Source organism: Chelonoidis abingdonii, chromosome 7, assembly GCF_003597395.2.
Source record: "Chelonoidis abingdonii isolate Lonesome George chromosome 7, CheloAbing_2.0, whole genome shotgun sequence".
In the NCBI taxonomy this organism is placed as follows: Eukaryota; Metazoa; Chordata; order Testudines; family Testudinidae; genus Chelonoidis; species Chelonoidis abingdonii.
In genome coordinates this window covers 111,913,524-111,939,796 of record NC_133775.1, presented here as the reverse complement: position 1 = coordinate 111,939,796, position 26,273 = coordinate 111,913,524, and the positions used below count along the sequence as shown (strand labels likewise).

Sequence of the window (26,273 nt, the reverse complement as noted above, 5' to 3'; positions counted from 1 at the left end):
GAGCCTGTGTTCTGAAAATGACCTAACCATTACCAACTCTCTGTTCCGACAAGTGGATAAATACAAAATGGCATGGATGCACCCTAGGTCCAAACCGTGGCATCTGATAGATTATGCCATTGTCAGAAGGTGAGACATCCAAGACGTACTGATCACCAGAGTAATGAGAGGGGCAGAGTGCTGGACAGACCACAGATTAGTCAGGACGTCCCTCCAACTTTACATGGCTCCCTCTTGGCACAAATGCCCTAAACATGTGCGACCTGCTTTCAACATAGCCAAACTGAAGGATGCTCAATGTTTCAACAACTTCCAGAAGAGTCTTGATGACAAACTGACATTCCACGGACAACTGATCGGTACGGCAACTGAAAAGTGGGACCAGTTCAAGCAGATGGTGACTGACACAGCAATAACATCTCTTGGACAAAAGAAAAGAACACATCAGGATTGGTTTGATGAGAACCAAGAAGAAATATGCTCAGCTCTGGAAGTAAAGAGAAAAGCCTTTATCGAATGGCAGAATGATCCCTCCTCAGTCTCCAAACGGCACCATTTCAAGTACCTTCAGAGCAAAACACAGAAAGACCTCCGTCAGATACAGACAACTGGTGGGCAAGCAAAGCCAAAGAAATTGAGCACTATGCTGAGACGCACAACTCAAAGATGTTCTTCAGTGCTATTAAGACTGTCTATGAACCTTCTAAACTAAGGACCACCCCACTGCTCTCATCAGACAACACAACGCTGCTTAAGATAAAGATGGAATCACAAAAGATTGGCGAGAACATTTAGCACCTTTCTCAATGACATCAACCTTGTGAATAATAACGTCCTAATGAAATTTCCAAACAACCTGCTACTGACAGCATCTTGACCTCTCCCCCACTATAGAATGAGCTTAAGAAAGCTAGTTGAGCAGATGAGTTCGGGACAAAGCTCCTGGAAAGATCTGGGATACCAGCAGAGATATATAAAGCAGCAGGATCCAGCAGCACTAGCAGCATTCCACCAGCGTTGATCATCAGCATCTGGGGGGGATGAACATACCACAGGCTTTACCTGACGCTATACTGTTCTCCTTTTCAAGAACAAGGCAAGCAAGCAGAATGTTGGAATTATGAGGATTTATCCTTCCTCTCTGTGGGAGGGAAATCCATTGCCCGCTCATCTTGACCACCTAACAGAAGTATTTTCTGAGGCAAAATCACCTGAAAGTGCAATGTGGTTCGAACTGGCCGGAGCACAGTCGAACATGGTGTTTGCTGTCAGAAATCAGAGAAGTGCATGAAGAACATGACCTGTGTGCTGTCTTCATAGATTGACAAAGGGGGTTGATAACGTCAACAGGCGTCCTATTGGATACTTTCATAACATGACTTGGTTGCCCAGAATAATGTGTCCAGAATTATACCCTTTTCATGCAGCATGACAGTGCGAGAGTCTGGAGCCACATCATGCCCCTTCAACATCACCAGTGGAGTGAAACAAGGATATTTTCGCTCCTGTTTTATTTAACCTGTTCTTGCGATGCGTCCAACCATTGCATATGAACAGTTGGATCGAGGTTTATTTGAAATTTTTTACCGGGCCACCGGGATTTGGGTTTTTTGGGGAACTCCATTTGCTCTGGAACTGCCAGACTTAAGACGTGCAGAACTCCTTCTTGAGGCACTCTTTGGCAATTTTGTGGACCTCATGGCTCACACTGAATGATCTTCAGCACATTGTCCAAGTTTGCCAGGCCTCGCGATCTTCGACTAACTAACTATCAGCCTTGGAAAAGAAGAAGTTTCCATCACCGTTTACCTGGATATTGCTTCTGTCCGAGTATCATCCATTTGCTGGCACTCAGCTTAACAGAGTGGAGACTTTATATCTGGGATAGTCGTCTATCCAGTGATGGGATCACTGGATAATGAGAGCAACGCATGAACATTCCAAAGCAGCCCGGCATTGGCTATCTGACGTTGTCCACGTTTTTAGCCACCACAACATCCGGATGTCAACAAAACTGCTTGTGTACAGAGCTGCTGTTCTTTCATCTCTTTTGTACGGGTGTGAAACATGGACACTATATAGGCGTCACATCAAGCAGCTCGAAGCATTCCACATGCGTTGCCTCCGCAACATCATGAAGATCCGCTGGCAAGACAAAGTGCCCAATCTTGAGGTCCTCGAGACAGCCCAGATGACCATGATCATCATTTTGATGCTTAAGTCACAGCTACGTTGGACCGGTCATGTCAGCCACATGGATGCCAACAGAATCGCCCGCTAGCTTCTCTGTGATGAGCTCTCCCAGGGCATCCGGCATATAGGTCGTCCACGAAAACGTTACAAGGACACCATCAAAGCCAATCTGCTGTATAGCAGTATCAAACCCAGGGATCTTGAGGACGCCGCCAGCGACAGAACACGGTGGCATGCAACAGTCCGAAATACCTGCATCACCTTTGAGGAAGACCACTGTCGGCATCTATAAGAGACACACGAACGACATCACAGAGCACCAGCAGCACACAACCCACTGACTGCGAACTTCCCATGCACCATCTACAGCAAAATGTGCACCTCTAGAATTGGCTTGTATAGCCATCAGAGGGCACACCATGAGATCAACAATAGATGATTTGCTCAGATTTGTCATCATCGGATCGATGGACTACCAAGAAGATTTATTAGAAAAAATAAATAATGCGTTAATTGCTATAAAATTCACTCATTTATGGTGAAGTTTCTGAAACATTTAATTTTAGATTTAATAATTTTAAAAATGTGGTCTTTGACTAAGAAGCTGGGACCCACAAATAAGAAACTGGAACTAAGAAATTAACTTCATCCTCCTCAGATATCAGCTGTTGTTCACATGGAGCTGTATTTCAAGTGTGTTTTTGAATTTGGAATGGTTTGTGTGCAGTCTCTGACAACAGGTACGCCATAGACACTGGAGAATAGGAATAGATGTTGGAATCACCAAGAGACCAGACCATCATGCCTAGCCAGTTTCATAGTTCCTTTCAGAGTGATGCACTAAGCAAGGCATGGTAAGGAATGTCACCTGTTTCTGGCCATGGTCCTAAATGTTCTATCATTGCCCTCAGTCAAAGAAGCTGTTAGATAGCACCTGTGAAGTATATGTAGAGGAGGCAGAGGCAGTTCAGAGATGAGGCACTCCTACCATCCACTTACCTGGAATACAGCAAGCAGCGCAGAGAGAAGCAATGCTGTTGCCACCATCATCTCCCAGACAAGGACCCTGGGACTCTTCTTGAAACACACAGGATGACCCACATCCTTCTGCAGAGGTGAGCCATGGGGCTGTACAGGTTGAACATGTGGGCCAGAGGGGGGGTAGTGGAGAAAAGGAAATGGGGCAGTCACCCAGCCTGAGAGGGAGATGGGAGAGCAGCAGCTACCTGGCCTGAGGGAAGTAAAGGGTGGTGGTGGTAGAAGCAGCCACCTGGCCTGAGCGGAGAGGGGAGGCAGTGACAAGGTGGAGCCAAAAGCAGCAGGACAAACTTTGTGGTCACAAGCACTGCCTCTGGCCTACCTGGTCACAGTGCCTCTCTGGAGCCATCCACCCGGTAACAGCTCCACCCTCTGAACTTGTGAGCCAACAGCACCCCTCCCTCCCCGCAAGTGCAGTGGTGGCCTTGCATCGACTCGGGCCCATTGCAAGGGTGGACCTTGCCCTCTGCCCATGGGGAGGCAGCTTGTCCTGCCCTACCACACCTCTCTAGCTGTAGGGTAGGGAGCTGGAGCCCAGACTATATCTGGGCTGTCACTGGCCCCCCTGAACCCCCTCAACTGGGATCTGGGCCAGCTGGAGCACCCATCCCCTGAGCCTGGCAGAAGCAGTGCAGGGGTGCTCTGCTAGTAAGCCCAGCTGGCACCATGAACGACTGCTCCCCTGTGCACGTCCCTTCTCCTTGTATAAAATGTTGCTTGGAGCCGTACTGTGTGTGGTTTGATCATTGTGGAGGCCAAGGCAGCCGAGACTGTCAGGAAGGGATAGGGACCAGTGGTACAGTAAATGACTTTTATTTTAAAAAGTGAACATATTAACAGGCCTGCAGGTGGCACTACAGTACAGCTGGGCATAAGGTAGAAACATTTCCCCACGGACCTGGACAATGAAATCATTGTTTCAATGCTCACATTTAGTTAGTTCTACCAAGCTGAATTTACTGAAAATATTTCTGGACAAAGCCAATATTGAAAATTAAATTTTCCTTCAGTTTTGGGAAATGACAGACATCCCGAGCTACCACTGGTACTTGGGAAAATATCGCCTGGAGCAACCAGTGCAGGGAGAGATGGACAACATCTCCATGTCAGGACAAAATACATGTCCTGTTTTACTTCTCACTTTGTGGAATCTGTGGGGAGTGAGGAGTCAGTTTCTATTTGCTCTCCTTTGGCTGATTTTGTGCTATTTTAGACTGATTTCTATAAATCATTTCTTGATTTTATTGAAAGGAAGACTAAATGTAATGTGCCTTTCCTTGTAAATCCAGTAACAGTTGTGATATTTCAAAAATACTAAAAATATCTACTTTCATGAAATATTAACTGTTTCACTACAAACCTAGTTTTTCACTAAATACACAATTCTCCTACTCCTGAAGCCTCCTGGGAATAGCAGTGGGTTCTCCCTGTATATCTGTAATTCTACAGTGTATAGAGAAATGGCTACAAGAAGGGTGTGTGAAGAACAGCTTTATCCCTTTTCCTTGTCCTGTATCACACTAGGGAAGATTGTGTGCATGTCTGTGGTTGGACTCCTGTTGATCACACTCATTCAGCAGCTATCTACCTAAGTCTGCAGTAGGATACCCCACCTCTAGCACATTCTTTATAACTTCTTGGAGACTAACTAGGCATGAGGAAAAAACTGTCCACACTCTTATACCACTTCTAATCATAATATGGAGGAACACCACATGGTTTCCAGGCAATTCCAATTTGCAAAAGGCCACAGGAAAGGGACGCGGCACCTTTCATTAGAATAAGGAATTCTGCATGTAACGGTGCGATCTTCCATGAGACTTTCAATATTGAGGCAGTGTAGAAACAGTGGCTGAAGGGTGTATGTAATACTGACCACACCAGCTCTTAGTGAGAGGCCTCTGCTCCTGCAGAGGCAGTCATATGCAGTCCCTGTATGTACTGTGAGAAAAGGCTTACTTCACAGGGGTGGGGGTAGAATTAGCAACTCTTAAGACCTAGCCAATTTGGATTCATGAGCCTTCAGTGTGCCAACAGCATCTTTTACTGCATGGTAGATAATGTTCTTCACCTGTAAGTAACAGAAAAAAAAAAATCAGTACAAACTTTTAAACCTGGCATAATGAGCAGCATCTCCACCCTAACAAGAAGTCAGAGTTTAAGGCCAGAAGGGACCATTAGATCATCCAGTCTGACCTCTTGTATATTACAGGCCACCAATCCAATCTAGCATCCACACACTAACCCAAGTGACTCCTACTGCTCTACAAACAGTTATTGACTAGACTCTGGGGGTTGAATATATAATAGATGTAAAATGCTCACATGAAGATGTCAGAGATCGAGAGAGAGAGACCAAAAATGCTGAACTTATCAAATAATACTATTGCTGCTTCACGAAGTTGCAAACAGCACTGTTATATAAATGTCAAAATTAGACCCCATGAAAAGTTTAATATTGAACAACTGCACTGCTATGGTATTTATCCACTTAATGGTAACCCAGGATTAATTTATTGGCTATTATCTTTTTAGATTTTAAGCTTCTCCTTGCAAGACCACTCGATCAGGCAAAATATTAAGTCTTTCATATTAAACTCTTGCCCAAATGGGTTGTATGTTATGAGCAAATTATTCATAGATTCACAGACTAAGGCCAGAATGGACTACTATATTATCTAGTCTGACTTGTATATCAGAGACGCATAAATTTCATCCAGTTATCCTATACTGAGTGCAAGATTTTGACTAACACATGCGTGATTCAAAGACATCAGCAGATGGAGAATCCAACACTGCCTTTAGTACTTTGTTCCAATGGTTAAATCACCCTCACTTTTAAATTCAAATTAGAAATTAAGCACAATTTTCTGTCTGGGTTCAGCTTCCAGCCATTGTTCCTTGTTATGCATTTCTCCACTGGATTAAAGAGTCTTTCAGTACTCAGTATTTCCCTCCCCTATATTCTGTCATCAAGTCATCTCTCAATCTTCTTTTTGATAAACAAATGGAGCTGACTAAGTCTCTCACAGTAAGGCAAAATCATTTTTGTGGTTCTGTTGTGCACCCTCTTTAATTTTTCAACATCCTTTTCAAAGAATAGAACGCGGTATTCCAGTATAGATCTGAGCAATGCTATATCCAGAGGAAAAAGTCACCTCCTCCCTAGTCCTACTCAACTACTCCTTATAGATCCAAGGATTTCATTAGCCTTCTTTGCCACAGCATCACTCTAGGAGCTCATACGATAATTTATTTATATTTCTGTAGTACCTAGATGTCCTAGTTGAGTTGCTTATTCACTATGACTCCAAGCTCCTTTTCAGAGTCACTGCTTTCTAGGACACAGTCTGCTCCCCACCAATTCAGTAGGTACTGCCTGCACTTGTTCTTAGATGCATAACTGGTATTTGGGTATATTAAAATGCATCCTAATTGAATGGGCCCTCTTTACCAAGTGACCCAGTTCATTCTGCATGACTACCTTGATCATCATTATTTACTATCCCTCTAATCTTTGTATCTTCCACACATTTTTTTCCATCAGCAGGGATTTTGTGCTTAATTTTCAGATCATTGTTGAAAATGTGTTGAATAGCTTAGGGCCTAGTACTGATCTCATGGCACCCCAATAGAACATCCCCATTTGATGATGACTTCCCACTGACCACTACTTTTTGAGATCTGTCAGACAGTTCCAAGTTTTTAATCCATTTAACATCTGCTTTATTGATATTGTGTATGTGAATTTTTAAAATGAGGACATCATGCAGGATTAAGTCAAACGTCTTACGAAGATAAGTATTTTACAGCTATAGTTACCCACTTTATCCCACCAAACTTGTAATAATCAAAAAATGAAACTGGGTTTATTTGACAAACATATTTTCCATAAAATCATGTTGACTAGCATGATATTCTCATCCTTTAATTCTTTTACTGATTGACTCCAAAATCAGCTTCTCCATCATTTATCAGGGATTAACGTCACTCATTTTCACTCTTCAAGTCTTTATGAAGTTTCCCTAGTATGCCAAGATTTATTAAAATTAACACTGGTGAGCCACAGATTATCTCAGCCAACTCTTGGATGACTTTTGTATGCAAGTTATTCAGGCCCGCCAGTTAGAAAAAGTATTTATCCCCTACTAGATGTTTAACATAATCCTGATTTACTAATGGTTTGGAAAGTATATCATCCTTATGACAAGAGTACATCATCCTGCTTCTTTCCAAAAATGGAACAAATTTTTACTGAACATGCTTGCCTTGTCTGTGTCATTTACAATTTTACCATCTTCATCTAGTACTCGGTCTATTTCATTTCTAGGGTTTCTTGTGTTCCTAATATACTTAAACTCCTTATTGTTCTTAGCCTTGCCAGCAATGGATATTTCCCTGATGTCTTCAACAATTTTCTACCCTGCATAACTTCTACTGCATATTGACTGCTATCTATTTCCTCTTTTTTCCATTTGTAATACATTGATTTTTATTCCTAATCATAGGAGTTTACTTCACCACTGCAAGAGGTAGGTTATGCAACTCAGTTTAAACCAGTTTTTAAACAAACGTTTTAAAAATGCTAAGTAAGTATGTACAAATATAAGAATAGAAGAGCAACAAAGAATAGACACACTATCAATTCTAAAGCTTCAAGATATTTAATTTCCTAGTCCCTGTGCCCTTAATTATTAAGTTTCCATAACTGCATTATGAAGCATGCACACGTGCGCTCAGTATCAGCTCTAGCTGACCAGTTTAGTTTTGATTATTATGTGCTTAATTTTTCAAGCCCTATATATAAATTCATGAAGATCAGTCATTACTGCCACAAAGGAAAAATCATAAAGCAATAGCTATTAACTCTTCAATTCCTTTTTGGCTTTTAAGAGAGACATCAGGCCCATTCAGACCAGCAAAGACACATATTTTAAAGAATGCAGCTACTAGCTTTTCTATTTTCACTAATGCTGTCAACTTACTCATCTAAGGATGCACTTGCACATCTGCATCATTATATCAGAAGAATAATGTAGTATAGTGCAGCAGTTCTCAACTAGGCATACACGTACCCCAGAGGGTACGGAGACGTCTTCCAGGGGGTACGTCAGCTCATCCAGATAGTTGCCTAGTTTTACAACAGGCTATATGAAAAAGCACTAGTGAAGTCCGTACAAACTAAAATTTCACACAGGCAATGACTTGTTTATACAACTCTATATACTATATCAGTGTTTCTTAACCGGGGGCGGGGGTAGAATTTATTTTCTAATTATAAATAGGACAGTCTTTGCTTGTGATGAAACAAAGGTAAAATCCTTCTTGCAACAATACTCAAGAGATTTAATAGGTGGCTTTGCCTTCTGCCATTTCCCCTCACCAGACTTTAATAATTTATGAGCCAAGCAATATGACCCATCATGTAAGGATGAAAGTGTTACTTTCCAGAGACAGCTCACTTGAAGTTAGTGCTACTCCTTTCCTTGGGTAGCTAAATCCCAGGATGTAGATTTTTGCCAAAAATATGGAATGCTTCTATCAAATTAAAAGCTCCAAAGTTGTAAAGTATTTATTTTTCCTGAATCACTAGCCATATGCATGTTCATAAGTGCTTCAAAACTTCCAACATATAGAATCTACCCAGAGATTGTTCCCGCAGGACGGACTGATAGTTACCTGCAGTTTATCCTCATGGTTTGTGTGAGTGTTAGATAGGTGCCTGAATTCCTGGGTCAGGCGGAAGCAGTGCTTTACATGTTCTGGAGATACAAAATCTTCTGCCACTTTAATGCAACTGTACAGATTATGAACCTGAAAAAGTAGTAGTATTAGACGTTAGATACACCACAAGACTGAATGACCCAAAACAGAATTAATGCAAATGAATTCCACATACAATAGGTTCCTGCACACACATCTACCAGAAAGATATTGAAATGCTCCAGTTTCCCTGTAATACAATTCACTGAATTGTATCTTAAGTTAGAGATGCAAACACCCTATTGGATCCCTGCTGGCCCAGCTTTCCACAGTACATTCTCTAGTGAATTTTATTGGTTCAGATGCTACTTCTTAAAAAAAAGTGCTGTGAAGTGAACTGACAGACCATCAAACTCATATACCGCAGTTTGGGAAACCCTGCTTTAGTATTTTAGCTACCACAGATTTAGATATCCAACGTGATGGGGCTTCCACTACTTCCTTGGGAGTCTCTTCAGTGGCCTAAGGAGATCTCCGCATCAGAAAGTTTTCTCCTCACATTCATCCTAACTGTTCCCTTTCTTAATTTCATCCCATTACTTTACACACCCACACCCACCCACAATATACCGCGGATCTACAGTGAGGATATCGGGATGTCATTCGGACTGGAGAAGTGTGGCCGGTTGGTAGTGAAGAGAGGGAAGGTAGTCAAGACTGATGGGGTGGAACTACCAGCGGGCCACATAGCAGACACACAGACTAGCTACAAGTACCTTGGCGTCCCACAGTCACATGGAAACCACGATGAGGAGGCAAGGAAGACAGCAACATCCAAGTATCACCAAAGGATAAGACAGGTCCTGAAGAGCCAGCTCAGTGGGAAGAACAAGATCCACACCATCAACGGATACGCCCTGCCGGTCATCAGATACCCTGCCGGTATAGTGAGCTGGCCAAAGGAGGACATGGAGGCTGCCGATGTGAAAACCCGGAAGCTCCTCACAATGCACGGAGGTTTCCACCCCAAGTCCAACACCCAGAGACTGTATACCAGCCGGAAAGAAGGCGGGCGGGGCTTGGTGAGCGTCAAAGCCACTGTCCTGGATGAAACCCGGAACATCCAGGAGTACATCAGTAAGATGGCCCCCAAAGATGAGCTGCTGAGAGAATGCCTGAGGCAGCAGCAGACATGGGAGGAAGACCAAGCAGAAGAAGTGCCATGGCAAGACAAGACCCTGCATGGGATGTACCATCGACAGATAGCTGAGGTGGCTGACATTGGGAAATCCTACCAGTGGCTGGAAAGGGCTGGACTAAAAGACAGCACTGAGGCACTGATCATAGCAGCACAGGAACAGGCACTGAGCACCAGATCCATTGAAGCAGGGGTCTACCACACTAGAGAGGACCCAAGGTGCAGACTGTGCAGAGAGGCCTCAGAGACAGTCCAACACATAGTGGCAGGATGTAAGATGCAGGCAGGAACAGCATACACTGAACGGCACAACCAAGTGGCTGGCATTGTGTACAGGAACATCTGCACAGCTTATGGGCTAGACCCTCCCAAGACCAGATGGGAGATTCCGCAGAAGGTTGTGGAGAATAGCAGGGCTAAGATTCTGTGGGACTTCCAGATCCAGACGGACAGGCAGGTACTGGCCAATCAACCAGACATCGTGGTAATAGACAAGGAGCAGAAGACAGCGGTGGTGATAGATATAGCAGTGCCAAGTGACAGCAACATCAGGAAGAAGGAATATGAGAAGCTGGAGAAGTACCAGGGCCTGAAAGAGGAACTAGAAAGGATGTGGAAAGTGAAGGCCAAAGTGGTCCCAGTGGTGGTAGGAGCCCTCGGGGCTGTGACTCCTAAGCTGGGTGAGTGGCTCCAACAGATCCCAGGAACAACATCAGAGCTCTCTGTCCAGAAGAGTGCAGTGCTAGGAACAGCTAAGATACTGCGCAGAACCCTCAAACTCCCAGGCCTCTGGTAGAGGACCCGAGGTTGAGGAAGACACATACCACCCATAGGGGTGAGAGGGGAATTTATTTTTTTATATATAATTATGCTCAATGTGATGCTTGAGCACTATTAAATAACTCCTGTAGAACTGTATTATTAGAACTGCAGAGCCCAAGACAGCAGCCTTGCTTCAGAGTTCTTTCAGGAGCCAAATGATAAATCCAAATAACTACAGTTTTATAGTGTCCCAAATTCACTTGCCATCATCTTTATGGCCTCTACAGCATGACATTTACCTGGTGGGGGGCACCTGCAGGAATAAACACAGCATCTCCTAGGAACTGCACTATTGCCCAGCCTTGTACTCCATACTCCTCATAAAGACGCTTACGTAGGGTCTGGTCCAGGTACCAACTTTGGTCATGAATTGGATCATGATCCGGGGGGTTTTCTTGGCCTTGTTCGTCTCCAACCTAATACAAAGATATAAAAACATTTATACAAAGATTTTGCAGTTCAGTGGTGCTACTTCTCATAAAGTACTTTGCACAAACATACTGAGGACAAACATGATCTTAAGCTACTTCAATATGAGATACTATCAGCTCAGATCATAAAACACTTTTAGGTCAAAGCATCTGTACCAGTAAGTATCCCTTCCACATTCACCCCTGAGGTCTTAGCTCACAATGAAAGTTTACACTTCCTTCATGCTTGGGCATAAATTCATTTCCAGTTTTCTCAAACTGTGACATGGTGCCCATACAGATTTACTAGTATAAATCATATCCAGGCAGCAGGATAGTAGTTTGTCACTGAATATACGACCAGCAGTACATGTCATTTTCTTAAATCATACTCACAGAAGAGGAAACATTTGGGATTTTTGTAGGTGCATCTGTATTTGTGCGCATAAGCATCAGCTGAGGCAGACTCAACTTGAATTTTAACATCCCCATTGATAAACCTTTCTAGGACCCTGTCAGGCCATAACCTCCTTCAATCACCATCATACCTTTCGGAGAAGTTCCCGGATCTTCTCAGCATCCTTGGCAGCATAGATGTGCCACAGCGCTCCAGGCTTCTCTTTCCCTTCATGGATTCGCTGCTTTGTCACGTCATCAGCATCTCCCTCATCAATTGTTTTCAGTACTTCTGAAAGGAGGATCCACACAAAAGCTGAACAAGGTCACATGAATTTATAGCTCCTGTATTTACCATGCAAAAGTTGGCATAACAAACTTTCACATTGTGCCAGTCAATAGCGAACTGGAAGGAAGCATGATAACTTAGAGTATGTCTACACTATGGGATTATTCCAATTTTACAAAAACCGGTATTTGGAAACAGATTGTATAAAGTCGAGTGCACGCAGCCACACTAAGCACATTAATTCGACGGTGTGTGTCCATGTACCGAGGCTAGCGTCGATTTCCGGAGCGTTGCACTGTGGGTAGCTATCCCATAGTTCCCGCAGTCTCCCCCACCCATTTCGAATTCTGGGTTGAGATCACAATGCATGATGGGGCAAAACAGTGTCGCAGGTGATTCTGGATAAATGTCGTCAGTCAATCCTCCCTTTGTGAAAGCAACGGCAGACAATCATTTCGCACCCTTTTCCCTGGATTGCCCTGGCAGACGCCATAGCATGGCAACCATGGAGCCCGTTTAGCCTTTTTTCACTGTCACCATATGTCTACTGGATGTTGCTAACAGACGCGGGACTGCAGTGCTACACAGCAGCATTCACTTGCCTTTGCAAGTTAGCAGAGACTGTTACTAGTCTTATTGCACCGTCTGCTGCTTTGGAAATTGGCGATGATGGTTACCAGTCCCATTGTACTGTCTGCTGCTGCCATTGGTGCCCCTGGCTGGCCTCGCTGAGGTCGGCCGGGGGCACACGGACAAAAATGGGAATGATTCCCCAGGTCATTCCCTTCTTTACGTTTTGTCTAAAGGTAGAGTCAGTCCTGTCTAGAATATCGGGCAAGCCTACTAAAGAACCAGAGAGGACAGCCGTTTCGGGTCAGAGCCCCAGACATCCCACAGAAATGATGAGCTGCATGCCATTCTAGGGGGTGACCCTGCAACAATCCCACCCATTGCTTCCCTCCTCCCACACCCCTCCTGGGCTACCATGGCAGTTATCTCCCCATTTGTGTGATGAAGTAATATAGAATGCATGAATAAGAAACACTGACTTTATTAAGATAAAACTGGTGGGGAGACTGCCTCCAGCTGCTATGATATTCCAGCCAGGACTGAATCTYCAGGACACAAAGCTTAAAGAAGGGAATGACCAGAATTCATTCCCATTTTTGCCCAGACACCCCCGGCTGCCCTCACCGAGGCCAGTCAGGAGCACTCCCGGGATGATGAGGACAATTTTCAAGCCTATTGCACTGTCTGCCATCAGGAAAGGAAGGGGAGGGGTTGCTGCTGTTCAGCGCTGCAACACCACGTCTACCAGCATCATCCAGTAGACATATGCTGACACTGAAAAGAGGCGAGAAAATTTTTTTCCTTTTTCTTTCAGGGCGGGGCGGGGGAGAGAGAGATTGATGACATATATCCTGAACCACCCGGGACAATGTTTTTGACTCTTCAGGCATTGGGAGCTCAGATAAGAATGCAAATGGTTTTCGGAGACTGCGGGGACTGTGGGATAGCTCGAGTCCTCAGTCCCTCCTCTCTCCCTCCATGAGCGTCCATTTGATTCTTTGGCTTTTCATTAAGCTTGTCACGCAGCACCATGTTGAGTCCCTGCTGTGCCCTCTGTCTTTCATAGCCTTGGAGATTTTTTCAAATGCTTTGGCATTTCGTCTTCTGGAATGGAGTTCTGATAGAACAGATTCATCTCCCTATACAGAGATCAGATCCAGTATCTCCCGTACGGTCCATGCTGGAGCTCTTCTTTGATTCTGTGACTGCATGGTCACCCATGCTGATCAGTGCTCCACGCCGGGCAAACAGGAAATGAAATTCAAAAGTCTGCAGGGCTTTTCCTGTTTACCTGGCCAGTGCATCCGAGTTCAGATTGCTGTCCAGAGCAGTCACAATGGTGCATTGTGAGATAGCATCCGGAGGCCAAAACCGTTGAACTGCGGACACACTAACCCTAATTTGCAATAGCAATATCGATTTCTGCACTACTCCTCTCGTTGGGGGAGATACCGGTATTAAGAGCCCATTATACCGATATAAAGGGCTTCATTGTGTGGACGGCTGCAGGGTTAATGCGGTTTAATGCTGCTAAATTTGATATAAACACGTAGTGTAGACCAGGCCTTCGTCATAAGAAATCTCTAGTTTGAGACTCGAGTAATCTTTGTTTCCCCGCCCCCAGGGAAGTGTTAGATCTATCCAGTTAGAACACCACCATTATTTTCATAATAATGTCCTGGAAAAAGCATTAATGACTAGTGACCACTGTCTATGCCTCTGAACATCTACTGAGACATAGCCCAAATAGTCAAGACAGTTTATTATAGCTGGCAAAGATGTTAAAGCCTTTTGAACAACCCATGGAAGATCGCCTTCCACACCCGAAAATGTCCAAAGACAGTTATTTAAACATTACCATCATCATGGGATCCTTCCCCAATGGGGATACCAACATACACCATGACATTAACAGCATCAGACACATCCAAATGGAGATTGGTTGTACCAACTCGCCTGTCTTCTGCAGTTATTAACCCTATGAAAAAAGAGGAGAGTAAAAAGAGCAAGATTTAATTCCTACAAAAATATCTTCCTTTTGGAAGGGTGGGAATGCTTCCCACTATGTGTGCTACTTTTGCTTTCTGCTATCATCCCAGCAAAAATGCTTAGCTTGTAACAGAAATGAAAAGGTTTATTTTTCACACTGGGATAGACATGAAAAAATTGCAAATGTATTAAAAGCTAGTTAAAAGTTTAGTACAAAAACAGCACGCTAGACACTTAGTCTGTCCCTGTTTATAAGGGAGATCATTAACTCTGAATATAAGTCTGAATTTGTGCTCTGCAGCTTTGTGTATCTACAGGTCATTTGTTCCCCATTGTAGCGAAGAGACTTCCTTTGGCAGGGCTCATAGCAAAAATCCTCTCTCCCTGCTTTACTGGTACTTGCATTTCCATTCCCCTTTTCCTCCCTTCTGCCCTCCTTTGTCCCCTCATCCTCCTCTCTGTAGTGTCCCTTTCTTTATCTTGGTTTAGGAAATCTCCTCCCAAAAAACCCTATCCAAAAATTAAAAAAAAGAAAACAAATTAATGGAATCAATTTGATGTTTGCAGACCATCATCCTGTTACTCTGCTTGCTTATCTTCTCCACACTACTCTGTGTGCCCTGTATATTTAAACTGTAAACTCTGAGAAAGGATTTTCTTAGGACTTGTCTTCATGTACTGTGCAGCTGCACTGTTGTAGCACTTTAGCAAAGATGCTACTAGACCAATAGGAGAGCTTCTCCCCTCAGCGTCATTAATCCACTTTCCTGAGAGGCAATAGCTATGTTAGCAGACACTCTCCCATTGACACAGCGCTGACTACACGGGGTGAGGGGGCTTGGGATAGCTACGTTGCCCAGGGGTGTGGATTTTTCACACCCCCGAGCAACGTAGTTATACCGATATACGTCTGTCGCATAGAGCTGGCCTTACTCTGTATAGCATCTAGTATCAGAATCATAGAACATCAGGGTTGGAAGGGACCTCAGGAGGTCATCTAGTCCAACCCTCTGCTCAAAGCAGGACCAATTCCCAGCTAAGTCATCCCAGCCAGGGCTTTGTCAAGTCTGACCTTAAAAACCTCTGAGGAAGGAGATTCCACCATCTCCCTAGGTAACCCATTCCAGTGCTTCACCACCCTCCTAGTGAAAAAGTTTTTCCTAATATCCAATCTAAACCCCCCGCCCCCACTGCAACTTGAGATCATTACTCCTTCACTAATGGGGCATTAATGCTAGCTAAGGATTCTAGACAGGAAGCCAACAGACATCTTTCTCAGTGGGTTTTAAAACTGGAATGGGAACATGAGCTTCTCCAAGAAACTTTTCTAATTATAATTAGACAAGAACATCTAACTACAAAGGCTCAGTGAGCTGCAGCAATTTCAAGCAGATATAATGCTGCCTATGAAACAAGGCTTTGGAAAATATTACAAGAAAGAATTCACATAATATGTGAATAGAAGGCCATGGAACTGGAATTCATGGTATTCAGAACCTGCTAAAACCAAATTTTAGCTCTCCCGCAAAGAAGAAAATTTACAGGTTTCCAGCCTCACCTGTTGGTGCTCCAGGCATTAGAACATTTGCCTGGATTGTCTGTTAGAGTCATCTAATATTGTGATTGTGAGAGCGGTGGAAGACAGAAACCATATTTTACATCCAATGTGACGAATGAAAAAACAGTTTTGAAGGTAAATCTGTAATAGGGAATGTGGATTTAACTACTCAGGTGGAGGAGGAGGAGGAGGAGGAAGTATTTTTTTTATTGTTTTATTTTAAAGGCTAAACTTTTATATTGGAGCAGAAGCAATCTGAAAGATCTAAATTAATTATTTTCCACTTATAAAGACACAGGCCAAAATTTTCAAACCTGGATGCTGAGGTTAGGCACTAAATATTGATTTAGGAGCCTAAATAAAAAAAATGACCTGCTTTTTAAGGGTCCTATGCATGCATAAATCCCACTGAAGTGAACAAGAACTGCAGTTGCTCAGCACCTTTTAAATTCAGCCATTTTTATTCAGATGTCTATTTTAGAGCTGAACTGATGTCAGAATTTTCAAACCTGAGTGTCTAAAATTTTTAAATATGAAAGCCTTGCCAACTCAGGACAAGGGATTTTCTTTCCAGAAGTAGGTATACTTTTAGTTTATGGACTAAAATGTAAAGGTTGTAGCTAGGCATTTATAGAATTTAAATACATCAAGCATTTTTCCCTTTTTCTTTTTGTTTCAACTGTCAAGACAGCATATGGATGCAGTGGTTTTGTAACCATTTTGATCCCTGGATATTAGAGTGTCAAGGTGGGTGAGGTAGTATCTTTTATTGGATCCAATTTTTGTTGGCGAGAGAGAAGCTTTCGAGTATATACAGAGCTCTTCTTCAGGTCTGTGTATGAACACAGAGAAAGAATTTTAATAAGTATTTTTGTTTTCATGCTACCTTCATAGCATATTGAGAGTGAATATTTATTCCTTTTTTATTTTGCTGGGACCCATAACGACGCTGAGTAAAACAGCGAGTACTCATTTATTGGGAAACTACATTTGGTTACGTTTTTACTTTTTCAAAAAAACAGACACCAAAATGCATAGTTTGCTCTCTACGAACACCTTGTATTGAAACAGCATAAAACACTGAAGTATGTATGAGCTTTTATTTCAAAAAGATTACCTGCTATTTAAAGAGTCCTACAAACTCTCATTCTAAGAGAGGAAAAAAAGATACTGATCACTGTTTTAAAATTTAGCACTGTAATTTAAATAAATTTGTGCATCCCTTTTCATTCGCCATCCACCCAAGAAGTTAACAAAAGAGATAATAAAAATAATTAAAATCAGACAAAATAAGTTAGCTTTCACTGCTAATCAGTTTGCTTTTGCAGCCTATCCTCCATCTCTATGTTGCCTGATTAGACTAAGCTCTTTGGGGAAGGGACTCTGATTTCTTACTGTCTGTACAGTTTCTGGAACACTTTGGGTGCCATATAAGCAAATATGTAAGACAATTTTCTCAAAATACTGAAAAATATGACCTTCAGATCATGTTGATTCCACTGCTTGAGTAGCACCAAGTACCATAAACAAAGATTGGAAAGAACCACATTATTGTAAACCTCTGTTTTAATTCCTTTATATGTGGTACTTCTGATGTCACTATGGTAAAGAAACAAAGCAGTCTGATTCTGATTTCTCAAGACTGTACAGAGGTGGTTTATAGATTTTATGGCTGGAAGTTTGGCCTCTGATGTAACAGGCCATGGAATTTCTCCCAGCAATTCCTGGATTTAAGCCAGGATCTTGAGATTATGCTAAAGCATATATTTTAGAAAACAATCAATCCTGTTTTAAAGACTTGAAGTGATGGAGAATCCACTGTATCCCTAGGCATGTTGTTCCTTCCAATGGTTAGTTACCCTGATTAAAAAAACCCATACACCGTATTTATCTTACAAAGTTAAACTTTTAGCAAAACCTTTGCAATTTAAAGTTATGCCAGTATTTTCCTTCCATGTGCCTACTTTGTGGGGGCAGAGGTATGTGCTATGCTTAAAGAATCATCTTTAGTTTTGTGGGTGGATAAAATCATGCTTTTAAAAAACAAAAAATAATAATAATAATTTGCTTTTAATTCAAAATCAGATTGTATTTACATATTGCTAGTTCTTACTTTCTTTCCACTTTATAGTCCTAAATTTCTAAAGTGGAGTTTTCAGATATTAGAGATCTTTTTTCTGATCAGAAATTTCACATTTAAAATGTTCTTCTACGCTAAAAAACAAGCCCAGAGCCTCATTAACATTCTTACTGTGATGAGAGTCAGTTTTGTGTTTGACAAGAGAACAGCCATTGATATATTTGCAACCCAACCCCACTTCTGATATACTGAACTTCCACAGGTAAACAGATGAAGTTCTTCAATCTACAAATACTGATGGAGAAATATAGCCTAGTCGAAGTGGAACTTATGCTACTAAATCACAGAGGGCTTTGAAAATCCCTCCCTTCTAAATATGGGATCAGGAGCCTAACATTATGCTATTTTTGAAAATTTTGGACACTACAAAAAAGTTTACAATAATTTCTTTAATGTATTGAAGGCCTAAATAACTTTTCATTGTTAACACTGAAGACATTTTGGGGAGACAATGATTTTATGTCATTAAGAAAAAAAGTTTGCTAAATACACAGTTCTAGCCCATGATACTGGAAACACTTATATACATGCTAAATTTTAAGCACATAAGTAGTTCCATTTAAATCAATGGGGCTATTCCCTGTGAGTAAAGGTATCCTTAGGGGGTTGCAAAACAAATATCTTAAATTCTCAGTACTGAGGTCATCAGATCCTCCTAGTGCATTAAACAGTCATGGAATACAAAGCTATATATCAACGTGGAGTCCGGTGGCACCTTAAAGACTAGCAGATTTATTTGGGCATCAGCTTTCATGGGATGCATCTGAAGAAGTGGATGTTTTACCCACGAAAGCTGATGCCCAAATAAATCTGCCAGTCTTTACGGTGCCACTGGACTCCTTGTTTTTGTGGATACAGACTAACATGGCTGCTACTCTGATCCTTAAAGCTACATATCATTATTCTTGTGTATATTAGTACTAGTTGTTTTTGCAGCACTATAAATTTACACACATTTCTAAAGAGCTATCACCATGCACAGTAGACAATTAGAGGATTGGGCCAAAAGAAACCTCATGAGGTTCAACAAGGACACGCGCAGAGTCCTGCACTTAGGACAGAAGAATCCCATTCACTGTTAGACTAGGGACCGAATGGCTAGGACGCAGTTCTGCAGAAAAGGACCTAGGGGTTACAGTGAATGAGAAGCTGGATATGAGTCAACAGTGTGCCCTTGGTGCCAAGAAGGCTAACAGCATTTTGGGCTGTATAGGTAGGGACATTGCCAGCAGATCAAGGGATGTGATCATTCCCCTCTATTTGACATTGGTGAGGCCNGTTCCAAAGAGGATGGATCTAGACTGTTCTCAGTGGTACCAGATGACAGAACAAGGAGTAATAGTCTCAAGTTGCAGTGGGGGAGATTCAGGTTGGATATTAGGAAAAAACTTTTTCACTAGGAAGGTGGTGACACACTGAAATGGGTTACCTAGGGAAGTGGTAGAATCTCCTTCCTTAGAGGTTTTTAAGGTCAGGCTTGACAAAGCCCTGGCTGGGATGATTTAGTTGGGGACTGGTCCTGCTTTGAGCAGGGGGTTGGACTAGATGACCTCCTGAGGTCCCTTCCAACCCTGATATTCTATGACTCTAGTAGGAGCTAAATATATACATGGCATCTTATGGAGAAAGAAAATAAGCAAATTTAAAGGCACAAGTATCTTATTAGACCAACACTACGATATAAGCTAATGTGTTGTAGGGCAGTTCATTGCACTAGCTTCTGTATGTTCCAATTGTCCACTGGACACAAATGAAAGGACAGAGACAATGTGGTAAAGAATAGTAAAAAAAGGCCATTCCAGACCTTTTCACACATACCATATGCGTTGTACATTTTGGGACCCAGATCAGGCCGTACAAAGTAACTTGGCAGTCTAGAGGCAAGATTCAGTCTGCCATCTCTCTTGGTATACTCTGGGAGTGGGAGGTTTTCCATCAAATCCTCAAACCTAAAGAAGAACAGCAGAGAATACAGGAGTAGAATGACAGCACCAACAAAACTATATTGCTGAATAAGCACAAGTGTAACACAGTATCCTGTATGTACTGCTGTTCAGCTCACTTACCTCGTAGGCATCATGTCTCTAAAATCCTCCCCTGGAGGCCAGTCCTTTAGTTTCAGTACCATTGGCTGCCCATCATCTGATCTCAGACGCTCTTGCAAGAGACAGACAAATTTTACTCAGCATGTTGCATCCTTTCCCACTGCCCTTTGTCTTATTTAGACTGTAAACTCCTTCAGGCAGAGACTTTGTATATTGCCCAGCATACAATGGACCCTGACCTCAGTTTGGGCTCTTAGGCGCTACTAGAATATACAAACAAAAACAAAAACCAAGTTTTAACTAATCAAAAAGATGAGGGGGAGAGACACCATATACCCGAAAGAGAGGCTGAGGGATCCCTGTAACCTGCTAAATCTCACCCTGCAGAACTTTTCTGGGCCTGAAAGGTAGAGTTTTCTTAATCATTCACCCTTATTCTACTTCTACTGAGGTCAGAGTTTTATCAAGAGGGAGCGTAGGCTATAATGGCAGAGAGAAAGGAAGGTCAGGGCAAAACTGGGAGGCAAGATCAAATCAGTATCTTAGATGCCTATATAAAAATGCGAGAAGTATGGGTAATAAGCAGGAAGAACTGGAAGTGCTAATAAATAAATACAACTATGACATTGTTGGCATCACTGAAACTTGGTGGGGTATACCACGTATTGAATGTGGCAGTGGATGGGTAAAGTTTGCTCAGGAAAGGATGACAGGGGAAAAAGGGAGGGGTTGGACTGGGCGAAGATGCGACCATAGGGACCGAAGTGTGAGAGTCCGGTTAGGATAAAAGGGTAACAAGGGTGATGTTCTAAGGAGTCGACTAACACGGCCACCTAACCAGGTGGAAAAGATGGATGAAGGCTTTTTTTAAACACCTAACAAAACAATCCCAAAGGCCCAAGATTTGGTGGTGATGGGGGACTTCAACTATCCGGATATATGTTGGGAAAAAATAACACCGGCAGGGCACAGACTATCCAATAAGTTCTGGAGCTGCAATGCAGACGAACTTTTATTTCAGAAGGTTGAAAAAGCTACTGGGGAAGCTGTTCTAGGACTTGATTTTAATCAAACCGAGAACTTGTGAGAATGAAAGTATAAGAAGCTGGTGAAAAATGATCATGAATTATAGAGTTTGCAATCTAAGGAAGGAAGAAGGGAGTACATCGGCAAAAAAGAGGCCCATGGATTTCAGGAAGGCGGATTTGTAAGCCTCAGAGAGCTGATAGTTAAGGTCCCATGGGAATCAAGAACTGAGGGGAAAAACAACTGAGGAAGTGCAGTTTTTCAAAGGACAACTATTAGGGCCCAAAAGCAAAGCATTTCAATGGGTAAGGAAAGATAATGAAAGGTGGCAAAAACCTACCTGGCTTAACCCACTAGAGATCTTCATGAACCTACAAAAAAAAAGGAGTCCATATAAAAAATCGAAACTAGGTCAGATTACAAAGATGAATATAGTAAACAACACAGGAAATGCCAGACAAGATTTAGAAAGGCAAAAGCACAAATGAACTCAAACTAGCTATGGGAATAAGGGAGACAAAGGACTTTTTATCAATACATTGAGGCAAGAGAAAGACCAAGGAACCAGGGATAGGCCCACTGCCAGTGAGAGGGAGAAACAGAACAGGAAACTTGAAAATGGCAGAGATGCCTAAGACTTCTTTGTTCAGTCTTCACTGAATAATGAAGGATGTCTCGGCCTGGTCTACACTATGCGTTAAAATCATTTAAAGAGCGTTAATTGATTATAATGCTCCGCACCCGTCCACACCTACAACGCCTTTATATTGATATAAAGGCTCTTAAATCGATTCTGTACTCCACCCCGACGACAAGGAGTAGCGCTAAATTCGATATAACAATATCGGATTAACGTTAGCGTGGACAGAATCCGACGTTATTGGCCCTCCGGCAGTATCCACAGTGCACCACTGACCGCTCTGGAACAGCATCTGAACTCAGATATGCAGCGGGCAGGTAAACAGGGAAAAGCGCGCACAACTTTGAATTACATTTTCCTGTTGCCCAGCGTGGAGCTCTGATCAGCAACGAGTGGGCAATTGCAGTCTCAAATCAAAAAACTCCAGCATGGCCGACGGGAATACTAGAATCTGATCGCTGTATGGGAGACAAAATCTGTTGTAGTCAGAGCTCCGTATCAACGAAACAAAGCAAAGCGTTTGAAAAAAAATCTCCAGGATACACAGCCTGCGTGACAAGCGATAAACGGGCAAGCCAGAGATACTCAAATGGACCTCCCATATGGATGAGGGGGTAATGAGACTATCACAGCTATCCCCACAGTCCAACAGCAGTCTCTGAAAAGTATTTGCATCTTTGGCATAGCTCCAATGTCCTGTAGGTTCAAACACAGTGTCTGCGTGGTTCAGGGAAATAGCTCCTCATCCATCCGCCCCCCACGTAGAAGAAAAGGGAAAGAAATCATTTCTTGACTCTTCAATGTCACCCTAATGTGACCTGAATGCTGCTGTTAGACGCGATGCTGCACAGTGAAAGAGGCAGTCATCTGCTCCTCTCCCCCTCTCCCGGTGGTAAGATGGTGCAATATGATTGATATCCGTCGTCCGCCACAGCCCGTGATGCTCCTGGCTGCCTCAAAGGTGAGGCTGGCCGGGGGCACCTGGGTAAAAAATGGAATGACTCCCAGTTACTCCCAGAAAGTTACAGAAGCGGCTGGTAACCGTCTTCATTCATAGCAACTGGGGCTGAGCACATCAGCCCCCTCTCTTCCTGTGTAACAGAACAGAATCTGTACTGCCTGGACTGTCATAGCCCCGGGAGCTGCACTCCCCCTCATTTTATGTCACTAAACAACTCAGTGGTTTTCTTATTCCTGCAATTCTTATTATTCATGACACAAATGGGCAGGAACAAACTGCACGAGTATCCCAGGAAGGTTGGGGAGAGGTGAAAGCACGGTGGGGTTGTTGCAGCCGGGCAACCCCCTTGAATACCTGCACGGAAGCAGCTGTGCTTCTGATAACACTGGTCCCTAGCTAATACATCTCTTGCCCCTTATTCTAGGAGGACTGACTATTTTTAGAAAACATAAGGGAGGGATTGACTTCAGTCCCAAGGAAAGTCCCAATCCAATTTGCTTTGCGTTGCGCCCCCCGCCAATTTCAGCCCATAGGGCACTCATGAAATAGCAGCGGACAGTACAGAGGGGGAGAGATAAACCGTCATCTCATTGCCGTTTTTCTCCGGCAGTAGACTGGGTACAGAACGACCGGCATAACCATCTCTGCTTCAATTGCTAAAAAGCCAAGTGAATGCTGCTGTTACGCTCGGAGTATCGCCTCTCTGTCCCGCGCATCTAGTGAACACATACGGGCGGGGGAAAAAAAAAAAAAGGCTCAACGGCTCCATGGTGCCGCCTAATGGCGTCTGCCAAGGAGCAATCCAAGGGAAAAAACGCGCGAAAGGATTGTCAGCTGATTTTTCCCGAGGAAAGAATGACTGACGACCATTACCCAGAACCACCCCGCGACAATAAATGATCAACACCCAGAATCCAAGGGCGGGAGACTACGGGAACTATGGATAGCTACGGAAGAGCTACCCACAATGCCAAAAACGCTCATAATCGACGTAGCCTCGGACATTGGACGCACAACGCCGAATTACTGTGCCTAGTGTGGGCGCACTGAAATCGAATTTATACATATCAGTTTTAAAATCGATTTTAGTAATTCGATATTATCGCCGTAGTGTAGACGTGGCCTAACATAGTGAATGCTTATGGGAAAGGGGTAGGTTAGAAGATAAAATAAAAAAAAGAGCAAAGTAAAAAATCAACTTAGCAAAAAAAGTTAGATGCCTGCAAGTCCACCAGGGCCTGATGAAATGCCATCCTAGAATACTCAACGAGTAATAGAGGAGGTAGCTGAGCCTCTAGCTATTATCTTTGAAAGTCATGGGAGACGGGAGAGATTCCAGAAGACTGGAAAAGCAATATAGTGCACACTATAAAAGGGAATAATAAAAACCCAGAAACTACAGACCAGTAGTTTAACTTCTGTCCAGGAAGATAATGGAGCAAGTAATTAAAGAACATCATCTGCAAACACTTGAAGGTGTAAGTGATGGGAATAGCCAGGATGGATTGAAAGAACAAATCAATGTCAAACCAATCTGATAGCTTTCTTTGATAGGATAACAGTCTTGTGATAAGGGAGAAGCGGTGGATGTAGTATACGTAGACTTTAGTAAGGCATTTGATATGGTCTCGCATGAATATTCTTATCGATAAAATAGGCAAATACAATTAGATGGGGCTACTATAAGGTGGGTGCATAACGCTGGATAACAGTACTCAGAGAGTAGTTATTAATGGCTCCCAATCCTGCTGGAAAGGTATAACAAGTGGGTTCCGCAGGGGCCTGTTGGGACCAGCTCTGTCCCAATATCTTCATCAACTACTTAATGTTTGCATAGAAAGTACGCTTATTAGTTGGCAGATGATACCAAACTGGGAGGGATTGCAACGCTTTGGAGGACAAGGGTCAAAATTTCAAAATGATGCTGCAAATTGAGAAATGTCTGAGTAAACCGGATGAAGTTCAATAAAGACAAATGCAAACTGTCCACTTAGGAAGGAACAATCAGTTTCACAGTACAGAATGGGAAGAGACTGTCTAGGAAGGAGTAGGCAGAAAAGATCTAGGGTCATAGTGAGCACAAGCTAATATGAGTCAACAGTGTGATACGTTGCAAAAAAAAGCAAACGTGATTCTGGATGCATTAAGAGTGTGTTGTAAACCAGCACGAAAGTCATTCTTCCGCCTACTCTGCCCTCGTTAGGCTCAACTGGAGTATTGGGTCAGTTCTGGGCACTGCATTTCAAGAAAGATGTGGAGAAACTGGAAGAGGGTCCAGAAAGAGCAACAAGAATGTTAAGGTCTTGAGAACATGACCTATGAGGAAGGCTGGAAGAAATTGGTTTGTTTAGTTTGGAAAAGAGAAGACTCAGAGGGACATCAATAGCAGTTTTCAGGTATCTAAAAGGGTCATCAGGAGGAGGGAGAAAACTTGTTCACCTTAGCCTTTAAGGATAGAACAACAGCAATGGGCTTAAACTGCATCAAGGGAGATTTAGGTTGGACATTAGGAAAAGTTCCTAACTGTCAGGGTGGTAAACACAGAACTGAAATAAAATTGCCTAGGGAGGTTGTGGAATCTCCATCTCTGGAGATATTTAAGAGTAGGTTAGATAAATGTATATCAGGGATGGTCTAGACAGTATTTGGTCCTGCCATGAAGGCAGGGGACTGGACTCGATGACCTCTCGAGGTCCCTTCCAGTCCTAGAGTCCATGAATCATTGACTTCAAGAGCAGCAAATTTAGGTCAATGTTGAGTGACTTTGAAAATGCCACCCTATATCACTTTTGCCAACTTGGATTGCTTCCAAATCACCCCAAAATCCTTTCTGCCCAATGCAAGGAACGAGTAATGTGCTTCTTAGACAATCATACATCTGGGTGATGCTCTTACTCAAAGGTAGCAACCAATGTGCTGAACACCAGGTGGAACGCATTCCTCCCCATTTCACAGAATACAACATATTCATAGAGCAGGACATTTTAGAATTGCTGAAGGACACTGAGTCAGACCTGTGATGTGAATGCATGCCCATTTTGGCAGGTAAAAGATGTCTGGGAGCACCTTCCGCCCCTTATGACAATATGATTGCCTCTCTACAGTTTGCTCCCAACATACCATAGTTTCCCAAGAAATCATCTCTAGATCCAGATTACACTGAAAATTCCTTCCTGTTGCCAAACCTCCCACATCTGAAGGAGGTATTCAAGAAACTAGCAGAGAGCCACTTAGAACACTTCTCCTCCACCAATATGCCTTGGCCACTACATACGTTCCTCCAGAGCTCTGAAGT

The 26,273-nt window shown here is 42.9% G+C and overlaps 1 protein-coding gene across 1 annotated transcript in view; it reads right to left on the bottom strand.

Moving 5' to 3' along the window:
* Positions 1-4,028: 4,028 nt before the first annotated feature.
* KDM3B (lysine demethylase 3B) overlaps positions 4,029-26,273 on the bottom strand; it is a 121,076-nt gene continuing 98,831 nt past the window's right edge. Inside the window, exons 18-24 of the mRNA XM_032786128.2 lie at positions 20,373-20,463; positions 20,125-20,255; positions 14,478-14,597; positions 11,913-12,052; positions 11,194-11,370; positions 8,911-9,045; positions 4,029-5,302 (exon numbers count right to left, since the gene is read on the bottom strand). Of these exons, the coding sequence (XP_032642019.1) occupies positions 5,222-5,302; positions 8,911-9,045; positions 11,194-11,370; positions 11,913-12,052; positions 14,478-14,597; positions 20,125-20,255; positions 20,373-20,463 (875 nt within the window). The 3' untranslated portion in view covers positions 4,029-5,221. The remainder of the gene's footprint in view (positions 5,303-8,910; positions 9,046-11,193; positions 11,371-11,912; positions 12,053-14,477; positions 14,598-20,124; positions 20,256-20,372; positions 20,464-26,273) is intronic.